We start from the raw sequence: 10,945 nt of genomic DNA on the forward strand, positions 1-10,945 counted from the left end.
CTTGGAGCCATAGCACGTGGCACAGTTTATTCAGAATATCTACTGCTGTAGGGTAGATATTCTCCGTAAATGTTTGTAAAATGAGTGAATGAGTAATACAGAAGTGCTCTATAGAAATCTCTTTACTTCAAATTTCTGCTTACTCCACACCACTGTCTCTTCAATAGTGACTCTTAACCATTGGGATTGTATATTGAGGAAGGTGGCTAACTCCTTCCCAAAACTCCCTCCCATAAATTTGGCATAAAATTTCTGGGGTATTTAATGAAACCTTTGGAGCCAATACTGACACTTGATTAAGATGCCCTGCTACAGAAACACAGTAAATCCACCTTGCTTTTTCCTAGTTTTGTGTTTGTTTTCTTTTAGTAGGTTCCACACCCAACCCAGAGCCCAACACGGGGCTTTAACTCACGACTTGAGATCAAGACCTGAGCTGAGATCAAGAGTCAGACGTTCAACCAACTGAGTCACCCGAGTGCCCCCCCCCTTTCCCAAGTTTTGTAATGTTCCAGTCTTGAAGAAACCCCAATACCAAGCCAAATTTGTACCTGAATTTCATCGCACTTGATTAGCTTTTCCACTTCTCCTTGACTTAGAAGAATGAATTCTTCATGCTGTACCACTTCCGGAAAATGCTTCTGACTAAAAACCTCAGCTGCTTGCATCAGGTCAACACAATTGTGAGTTTCAGCAAAATCCCTGATACCCAGGCAATTAGAGGGGTCCAACTGACTTTCTAAGAACTCACAGCAGGCTTGCTTCACACCTAGGACAAACACAGACAATGAACACTTCAGGGTACTTGACCAGGTGTGAACTGGTTGGTCTACATTCTTGGAAGGAGACATCTTCTCTACAAGGTAACAGAGGAATCCTGGCTCAACACGGGTAAGGATCAAATTAGAAATTTTATGCTTAAGGAATTCAAATCCAATTTCTGTCTTATGTGTCATGTGACCTTCAAGCAAGGTCTTGTGTGTCTCTGTTTCAGCTTTAAAAATAAGTATAGCAAGACAAATTGCTTCTATGGACACTGGCACAATTAAACACAACATACTCCTGGGAACCAAGCTTTTATAAAACCAATCAATTTAACATAATGTACCTAATTTCTACTCCCTATGAAAACTTGACTGAAAGACTCCTGCCAAGGAAAAATAAGAGCTACTAACGACAACCCCTTATTTCTCTAATTGCAAAGTTCAGAGTATAAACCTAATTTGTGCACTAATGCAAAAGCTTCAATACTGTTTTTCAATCATGTATTAAAAACAGAACACTTTCAACCAGGCATTTAGAAATACTAAAAATAACAGAAACATCAATGCAGGTTAAGAAAGAGTCTGGAAATAGGAAGGGGGACCACCCCATATCCTGTGAAAACATTATATACTTTCATTTTTGTGTGCCAATTTAAGTTTTCAATACATAATTTACGTGGCTCAAAATTAAAAGTACAAGAGTTTACCATGAATAACCCCCCAGCCTCCCTTTCCACCTGGCCATCTAGTTCCCTTCCATATAGGCGATGAACAGTATCAGTTTCTTGTGTCTCCTTGTAGAGCTAGTATGTACATACATGTAAGAAAATGTGTCTGTTATCCCCTTTTTCATTTTTTTAAAAACAGAAAAGGCGTAAATGCTCTTCTAAAGAGCCAAATGGCCACATATGGAGAAGTTCTTTGACGTTGTGATTGAGACCTGATCTTCTGTGCCGCAGGCGGTAAACATGAGCGTCCACAGTCTGTCTCCATAATTTCCGTGATTAAGTTTACCTGATTAATTCTAAGTATTTCCAAGGCTACCGTGGCATGACCAATAGCAACTTTATCATCTGTACCTTTCAGCTGAAGCAGACAGGCTGCAGGAAGCAGTTCTTGTACATTCTCCACCGTCACATGTACGGTTTCAGTGTACACGAAGTCCAACAGAATCTCCATGGTAGAAGCAGTTAAGCCTTGAATATCAACATAAGGTTTCCCCTTCTCTGAAAGCTGAGAATTCAAAGGGTATGAAACAACAGTGGTTATGATTCCACGAGATAAAGGCAGAATCTCATATCCGAGAGCTTGAAGGGATGTTAATATTAACGCCCATCTTTAAAAAATTACGGTCGGGGCGCCTGGGTGGCTCAGTCGGTTAAGCATCCAACTTTAGCTCAGGTCATGATCTCACGGTCCATGAGTTTGAGCCCCGCATCAGGCTCTCTGCTGTCAGCACAGAACCCACTTTGGATCCTCTGCGTCCCTCTCTCTGCCCCTCCCCTACTCTTTCTCTCTCTCTCTCAAAGATAAACACACACAAAAAACGTCACTAGAACATTGTTTTGTAAAAACATTTGTTGACTCTGCACATAGTATGTATACAAGCAGCAGAAATATATAAGTACATTTATTCCTAAAACTTCTTATTCAATAAACCATTTTCCCATCAAATAACTTAAATATGAAAATATTTCACTATCTATGAACTCAGAGCAATTTATAGTATCATTTCACACTAATATTTGCTTTACAATTTTTCAGAGTGCTTCTTACTTACTATTATTTCACCCGATTCTCACAGCAACCTGGCAAAGTAGTTAGAGGTCTGATATTATTGCCATTTATGACAAAAAGGATCTAAGCTTCAAAGCAGTTATGTGACTTAACCAAGGTCTCTTAACTAGCAAGAGACAGATAAAACTCAGGTCCTCTTGCCTCACTCAAATGACACTTTAATTGGACCACATTTGAAGAGCATTTTAGGGCGGGAAGAGAAAAATGAAATCATCTAGTTCAACTATTTTATTTTAAAGATCAACCCAGTGAAGTTAAATGGCTGCCAGAGTTCACACAGCATTGTTAAGAGAATTGAGCCTAGGACCCAGGTCTTTGAACCCTCTCCTTTATGTCAATTACTCTTAAAAATAAAGACAAAACCATCTGGCATTTTCTTGCCTAATACCAGTTTTTAAAGAAAAACTATAAAATGGTAAAGAGAGAATTCTTTCAGAGAACTCCTTACCACTCTGAATGTGCAGATAGAGCAAAGACAGACTATTTTCCTCCAGCTCACAGAGAACAGGATGCACGCTATATAATTAGCAGTCAGCAGTCCTGATCCATTAGTACCTTCATGCTCAGCAGCTGCTGAGAGAACCGTCCTTACCCAGTTAAATGCCAACTGCTTCTGATGCTCTTGGGCAGATATTCTTTCTGGAGGACAATATGGGATAGGGATCTGTGATGTTATATTACACAAGAGCATTTTAAAATTAGCCTGAAGTAGCTGGAATGATCTGTCAGGTTTCCATGTTTTTCCTACCAGCCATGTGACCGAGCACTGGCTCAGAGAACCATAAACTATTTTGGCTTTGAAATTGGAGAATATAAAAACCCATATAACAGAGGCTAAGGAAGCACAGTAGTTAAAATGTGTATAAAGCAAGTAAGTAAGATCTGTACAGAGCAATACAGCATGTTTGTAGCTTTTCGGATACAGCATATATTGTATGGGTTTAGAGTCAGAAAATTTAGGATTAAACCCCATCTCTGTCACTTATAAGCCATGTGATCTTGGGCAAGTCATTTAATATATAAGACCTTGTTTATTCATTTGTAAAATGAGATGGTAACATCTAACCCTAGGGTGAATAACATACAGCAATCACCCAACACAGTACCTGCCCCATAAAAGGTAGTTATTGTTATTATTATGTTACCACCTCTCTTATTCCGATCCAACAGCAACATCTTCACTAAGATGATGAGATTAACTTAAAAAAAAAATACTGGTGGTTAAAAAGATTTTTAAAAAAGTGTTGATACAATGAGATATTTCAGGCGTATTTAAGTATAAGTATGTGATACATTGGTGTACTCATCACTCAAGGTTAAAAAATTCAAGATAATTTATTTAAAATTTAAAAATCAGACTTGAGATTTTGAAAAATAAAAAAAGTTGCGGTGCTTTCTGCTGTTCAGCTAAGAGTAATTCACAATATATTCAACAGCCTTACTCTATGTTTTAAAAGTTCTGTCAATTACTAAAGCAGTCTTTCTTTGTTTATTTTTATTTTTGAGAGAGAGGGGAAGAGAGCGTGCATGAGCAGGGAGGGACAGAGAGATTGGGGGACAGAGGATCTGAAGTGGACTCCACACTGACAGCAGAGAGGAGAGCCCAACGTGGGGCTCGAACTCACGAGCCATGAGATCATGACCTGAGCCAAAGTCAGATGCTTAACCAACTGAGCCACCCAAGTGCCCCAAGCAGTCTTTCTTAATACCTGCAAGCACAACCTTTTTTCTTGTCAAGCCAACCTTTTCCTTATTCTCTTTTACTGCTTACACTCCATAGTCAGCATTTTTTCCCCAAGTTATACTGTATATACCCATGCAGTCATTGAGTTATTTGTTAAGTCCTCTTCCTCTCATTTGAAATTACACTACACTCTACATTGGTAGAATGAATACTGATTTTCTTCATATGCTGTTAGGTGGATGAGGACTGAATCCTACACTCCTCTTTCCTTCCCTCTCCCTTACCATCCTAGTATTCACTTTAAAATATTAGATTTTGGGGGCGCCTAGGTGGCTCAGTTCGTTGAGCACCTGACTTTTGATTTCAGCTCAGGTCATGATCTTGCAGTTCATGAAATCAAGCCCCACGTCCAACTCCATGCTGACAGCACAGAGCCTGCTTTCTCCCTCTGACCTTCTCCTGCTCGCCATGCGCGTGCAAGCATGCCCTCTCTCTCAAGATAAATAAATAAACGTTAAAAAATAAGTAGAATAAATAAAACATTAGACTTTGGAAGGAGAAAAATAGGAAACCAAATTTTAAAAGTAAAATCTGGGGCGCCTGGGTGGCTCAGTCGGTTAAGCGTCCGACCTCGGCTCGGTCATGATCTCGCGGCTTGTGAGTTCGAGCCCCGCGTTGGGCTCTGTGCTGGCAGCTCAGAGCCTAGAGCCTGCTTTGGATTCTGTGTCTCCCTCTCTCTGCCTCTTCCCCAGCTCACACTCTGTCTCTGTCTCTCTCTCTCCCCCAAAAACAAACATTAAAAAAAAAAAATTTAAAAAAAAAAAAAAAAAGTAAGTAAAATCCGGGGCACCTGGGTGGCTTAGTCAGTTAAAAGTCTGACTTCAGCTCAGGTCATGATTTTGTGGTCCATGGGTTCAAGCCCCGCGTTGGGCTCTGTGCTGACAGCTCAAAGCCTGGAGCCTGCTTCAGATTCTGTGTCTCCCTCTTGCCCTCTACCCCTCCCCCACTCATGCTCTGTCTCTCTCTCTCTCTCTCTCTCTCAAAAACAAACATTAAAAATAATAAATAAATAAACAATAAGTAAAATCCAGTAGCTGACATTTGTGTTTTACCACATGCCCGATGCTGTTGCAAGCACTTCATGTGATTTTCTCAAATAACTGTCACAATAACCATATGTCATTGCACATTGCTGTGATTCCTAATTTGGAGATGGGGAAACTAAGACACAGTCAAAAGGCAGATCTTGACCAGAGTCTGTGCACTGAACCACCACGCCACAGAAATTCACTATTCTATCAAACTTGTATCATTTGAGTCACTGAAATGAGACAACTAAAAGGTTACATGTGTGACTTTCATTTGTAAGGTGAAAACTTAACCACTTACCTCACTAGTGAACATGGCACAGAAGTAATCGCTACAGGCGGCCAACACAATCCGATGGGCAGGGAAGTCTTTCTGCTCTACTCTCAGTGTGACATCGCAGAGGGTATTGCTCTTCCGGAGGGAGTTCATTGAATTGAGGATGGATTTAGCATGAGTATTTGTCATTATGTCTTTGGGGGCCATAATGCCTCCCATCAAGCAATGTGGAGAAAGAACGAAAGGGGTCCTTGGATTCTGCAACAAGAGAAAAAGAAAATAAACCCAGAACATACTTGAAGGACTAGGACAACTAAAAATGTTCAATTATCAATACAAATTAAGGAGGCTTCCTCAGATATTAAGTAGAGAGCATTCCTATTACTGGTCTTACCACCACAATCTAGCCACTAATAATCCCAAATAACAACGATTCTTCCTCTGAATTCCAGTATCGAGAGCCCCTACCACTCAACACTATAATCAATACTCAACTGTACTCGAAATATAAAGAAACCACACATATATCATATGTCTTCACAGTGCTGTTATCTCACATGATAAAATGAGACGATAAAATCTCTTAAAGGTGCGATATCATTATTATTTAAAGAATAAGGAGATAAGTACTTAGAAGGTAGGATCTTGTTTTATATATTTTTCATATATTTATATACTTTTTCCTGTTTATATAGTTTTCCTATTCTGGCAGGTGTACAGAATGTTTAGAAATTAAAAGCAAGAAAAGAAAAATTGTGTATTCACCTTATAGCAATAAAGGCCAGTCAGTGAAAACGAACTTTTCCTAAAGAAGTATGCAAAGAATTATTTGTGACTTCCAAATATATCTGGATTTCTTCTTAAAATGACATTTCAAATGAGGACCAATACCTACCCTGAATAATGGAAACACTGCAAGCTTATCTACGGATTTTCATGTGATTAAATTTTTTATTTTAAAACGTGTAGCATGCCAGCGGGGAAGGGACAGTGAGAGAGGAAGAGAGAGAATCCCAAGCAGGCTCCATGTTGTCAGAGCAGAGCCCAATGCCGGGGCAGGACTCCAACTCAGGAACATTGAGATCCTGACCTAAGCCCAAATCAGGAGTTGGAAGCTTAACCAACTGAGCCACCCAAGTGCCTCTCGTGTGATTAAGTTATTGAATCTCTTCTATTGAAGGGTCTTCCTACTCTACATTATTAGCAACCGCCCAGTAGTAATTCTTCTATACTGAAACCAAGAGCCTAATTATTAGGATAGAAACCTATTAAAACTCCTCTAATTTTACTGCCATAAGCAGTCACTTGCAAAGTTCACTTGTATGCATCAAATAAACTAAGTACATTAAAAAATGTACTTTTTACTTTTTTGATTGTTGACAAGCTTCAGTGACACTCTTTTTGCTTCAAGGAAAATTTCTGGGGAATGAAATGGCAGGGTTATTAAGACAGTCTTACTGGAATCTATAACTTTCTGAAATGATCCAAAGGAAAAAAAAATCAAACTACAATCTTCAAGAGTCCACAACTCACGACCATAATTTTTGACTGGCACAAACAAGATCCTAAATTCTCATCTGCTCCTATGTACAGTTAGCATATTATTTTATAAGTACTCTAGAAAATCCCTCCAAAAACTCTGCAAGATCCATTTTACAGAAAAGGAGGTGATTCATCAAAGCATACAAAGTTTTTCAAAAAGAGTTTCCTTAAGTCAACTTACTTCCAACTCTGGAGATGTAAGAAAAGTCTGAACAGATACCCACTTACTGTTAACCACAGGGCTCAGCCTAGGACTGGGCTTTACGGTGTCAGTGTCAAAACTGACAGTAACCCTAATGCACTGTACTCTTCCTCCTTGGGGATTCCTGCCTCATCAGGCAAAACCTCAGCCACATCACTCTCATCTTTTTGAGGTTACCTATTCGGGAACTTCCGTTAACATCTGAACAGAGGAACTGCACCCTGGAAGACTCGGGGAGGGGCTGAGAGAGAAAAGGTGTCAAATTTTGGAAAGGCTAAATTTCAGGTAGGAGAAGAGAAGGAAGGGCAGTCCCCCCCGCTGACAACACGGGAACAGAGCCGGCAGCTCCAGGGGGAGGTCCTGGAAGGGCGCGGTCAGGGCGAAGTTGCGAGGGGGGCGCCCCAGCCCCGCAGACCTCCCTTCGCTCCCTTCGTCTCTCCGTTGCAACCCGGAGGGAGACGATGGTTGGGGGCAGGGCCGTAAGCTGGAATCTGGGGCTAGGAAAGGAAAGGCTGCCTGCCACCACCACCGTGCAACTCACCTCCGCTCGCGGGCCCACCCAGCGGCGCCGGGTCCGTTCCCAGCTCGAGGGGACCGGGTGGCGCGCGGGGCCAGCAGGCGGCTCAGGAGGAGCCCAAGCGCCGCCGCCGCCGCCGCCCCGACCCGGAGGCTCTGGAGCCGTCAAGGTGGTAGTCCCGGCTCTAGTCTCCGCGGCCGCGCGACGTGATGACGTAATGCAGCTCGAGGCCCGCCCCCTCCCTGCCCTGGGTCTGCGTCACGTGAGGCGGCGGTGTCACGTGACCCGCAGGTAGGCTGGGTGCGGTTTTCTGCCCGCTTAGAGGAAGGCGGAAAGAAAGGGTGGGGCAGGGTGGGGTCGGGCAGCGAGGGGCGGGGTGTATAGCCCTCTTGCCCCGTGATTGGCTGAGGCCAGACTCTCCCTGAGTCTCCCCAGAAAGGGCATATTGACAGGATTCCACATTTCCTTTTTTTTTTCTTAATTTTAAAAGATGTTTTTACTTATCTTTGAGAGACAGAGCATGAGGCACGAGTGGGGGAGGGGCAGAGAGAGGAGACAGAGAATGGAAGCAGACTCCAGGCTCTGAGCTGTCAGCACAGAGCCTGACTCGGGCTCGAACCCACGTACCGCAAGATCGTGACCTGAGCCGAAGCCGGTCGTTCAACAGACTGAGCCACCCAGGCGCCCCCAGGATTCCACGTTTCTAAACCGAGGAGCTGGCTGTATGTTTTACCTGCCAGGTATTCAGGAACGCTCTCACATCGAGAAAACCCGCGGGGGCTTCACATTTCTTCACGTCTATTGCCCACAATGGCCTTTTCCAGCGGACCATCGCTGTGGGGAGAATCCTCTGAGCCCTGGGCTCCACACACCTCAACATTCTCTGCATCATAATGGGGCCTATCATCACCCTCGAGGCGGTTCTCCTCCGCTTCGTGCACTTCAGGACAATCAAGTGGAAGGAACTTGTCCCTAGACGCTGGACGTTGTGAGGGAAATTGCAAAGGGTCGTATTAGAAGTCCCAGGAGTCATCATCTCCCCTGTTGCTGTTTTGCTGACTTTTCACCAGCTCCTGGGTGCTGAGTGTTCAGTTTAGGAATTTTGCTTCTAGCTGATTTTGGCACACTTACCTTAGTGGTTCAGAGGGCAGTGAGGTCCCTTAATTCAACTTCTGTGAATGTCCAAAGTAATTATGTATCATTATACAGTAGTTCCCTCTTATCCTTGGGGAATATGTTCCAAGGCCCCTGGTGGATGCCTGAAACCATGGATAATACTGAACACTATATATATATATATATATATATATATATATATATATATATATACTGTGTTTTTTCCTATACTGGTATGATGAAGTTTAATTGCTAAATTAAGCGTAGTAAGAGAATAACAACAATAACTAATAATAAAACAGTCTATAACAATATATTAAAATTAAAGTTGTGTGAATGTAGTCTCCAGAAATATTGTACGGTACCCACCCTTCTTGTGATGACGTGTGAAGATAAAATTTCTACGTGATGAGATGACGTGAAGTGAATGACATAGACACTGCGACATAACGTTAGGCTGCCACCAAGCTGGCAATATGTGCACCCGATCATCTGCTTTCGGATAATCGTGACAACTGGTAACTGAAATTGTGGAGAAGGGAGAACTACTGTACTATTTTCCTCCGTGGTGCCTTTGATTCTTTACAGATAAAACGATAGCCTAGAGAGCAGCGATCTGATTTTACATAGTATTTCCATCTTTCGTATTATATCTTTTTGACCTAGAATTATCCTTTAGATAGAGGATTGGTACAAGTTCTGTTGGGGGCATTTGGGAAAAGTGCACCAAAATGATGAATGAAGATAACTTTAACTAAGAGATTTTCATAAATGTATCCTTCCGATGTACTCATGCACATGTAAAGTGATATGTGTGCCAGGTTGTTTGTAAATTAGATTGAAAACAAACTTAATATCCATCAGTAGGGAAGTGGCTCAATAAAGTGTGGTCTATCCATACAATCCAATACCAAGAAGCTGTGAACAGTGTGTATAGGTTGATATTGTGTAAAAGTTTGGGGAAATTTTAATATTCACATTTGCCTGTATATGTATAAAACGCATCTGGGAAGACACAAAATGTTGGTTTCTTTGGAGAGACGAACTGATTGGTTGTGAGACAGTGGGGGAAAGAGATTTCCCCTCTATATCTTTTTGTGCCTTTTGAACTTTTCATCATGGTGGATTAAAAATATGTACAATTTGGAGCACGTGTGGGCTCAGTCAGTTGAGCGTCTGACTTTGGCTCAGGTCATGATCTCAGGGTTCGTGGGTTCAAGCCCCGCATCAGGCTATGCGCTGACCGTGCGGAGCCTGCCCGGGATTCTTTGTCTCTGTCTCTGTCTCTGTCTCAAAATAAATAAATAAGCTTGGGGTGCCTGGGTGGCTCACTTGGTTGGGCATCCGATTTGGCTCAGGTCATGATCTCACAGCCCATGGATTCGAGCGGCCCTGCATCGGGCTCTGTACTAACCTCGGAGCCTGGAGCCTGCTTCTGATTCTGTATCTCCCTCTCTCTCTGCACCTCCCCCACTCTCACTCTGTCTCTCTCTCTCTCTCTCTCAAAATTAAATAAACTTGTTTTTAAAAATTAAAAATAATAAAGTTAAAAAATATGTACAATTTATTTATTTATTTAAAAAAATTTTTTTTCACGTTTATTTATTTTTGAGACAGAGAGAGACAGAGCATGAACGGGGGAGGGTCAGAGAGAGGGAGACACAGAATCTGAAACAGGCTCCAGGCTCTGAGCTGTCAGCACAGAGCCCAACGCGGGGCTCGAACTCACGAACTGTGAGATCGTGACCTGAGCCGAAGTCGGACGCTTAAGCAACTGAGCCACCCAGGCGCCCCAAAAATATGTACAATTTAAATAAAAAGTAAAAATAGGGGTGCCTGACTGGCCCAGTCAGCGGAGTGTGAAACTCTTGATCTTGGGGTTGTTGAGTTTGAGTCCCACATTGGGTGTAGAGACTACTTAAAAATAAAATCTTAAAAAAAAAAGGTAAAAATAATCC

The 10,945-nt window shown here is 42.2% G+C and overlaps 1 protein-coding gene across 2 annotated transcripts in view; it reads right to left on the minus strand.

Annotated features, from left to right (window-relative positions):
- KLHL12 (kelch like family member 12) overlaps window positions 1–9,089 on the minus strand; it is a 33,016-nt gene extending 23,927 nt beyond the window's left edge. Inside the window, exons 1-4 of one of the 2 annotated variants that reach the window (XM_047841035.1) lie at window positions 8,605–9,089; window positions 5,635–5,868; window positions 1,844–1,997; window positions 552–769 (exon numbers count right to left, since the gene is read on the minus strand). In XM_047841035.1, the coding sequence (XP_047696991.1) occupies window positions 552–769; window positions 1,844–1,997; window positions 5,635–5,868; window positions 8,605–8,907 (909 nt within the window). In that variant the 5' untranslated portion in view covers window positions 8,908–9,089. Of the gene's footprint in view, window positions 1–551; window positions 770–1,843; window positions 1,998–5,634; window positions 5,869–7,895; window positions 8,142–8,604 lie in introns of those variants that run through there. The other variant, XM_047841036.1, reaches the window with a different exon arrangement.
- Between the last annotated feature and the right edge of the window lie 1,856 nt (window positions 9,090–10,945).

The sequence above is a fragment of the Prionailurus viverrinus genome, chromosome F1 (genome assembly GCF_022837055.1).
Source record: "Prionailurus viverrinus isolate Anna chromosome F1, UM_Priviv_1.0, whole genome shotgun sequence".
In the NCBI taxonomy this organism is placed as follows: domain Eukaryota; kingdom Metazoa; phylum Chordata; class Mammalia; order Carnivora; family Felidae; genus Prionailurus; species Prionailurus viverrinus.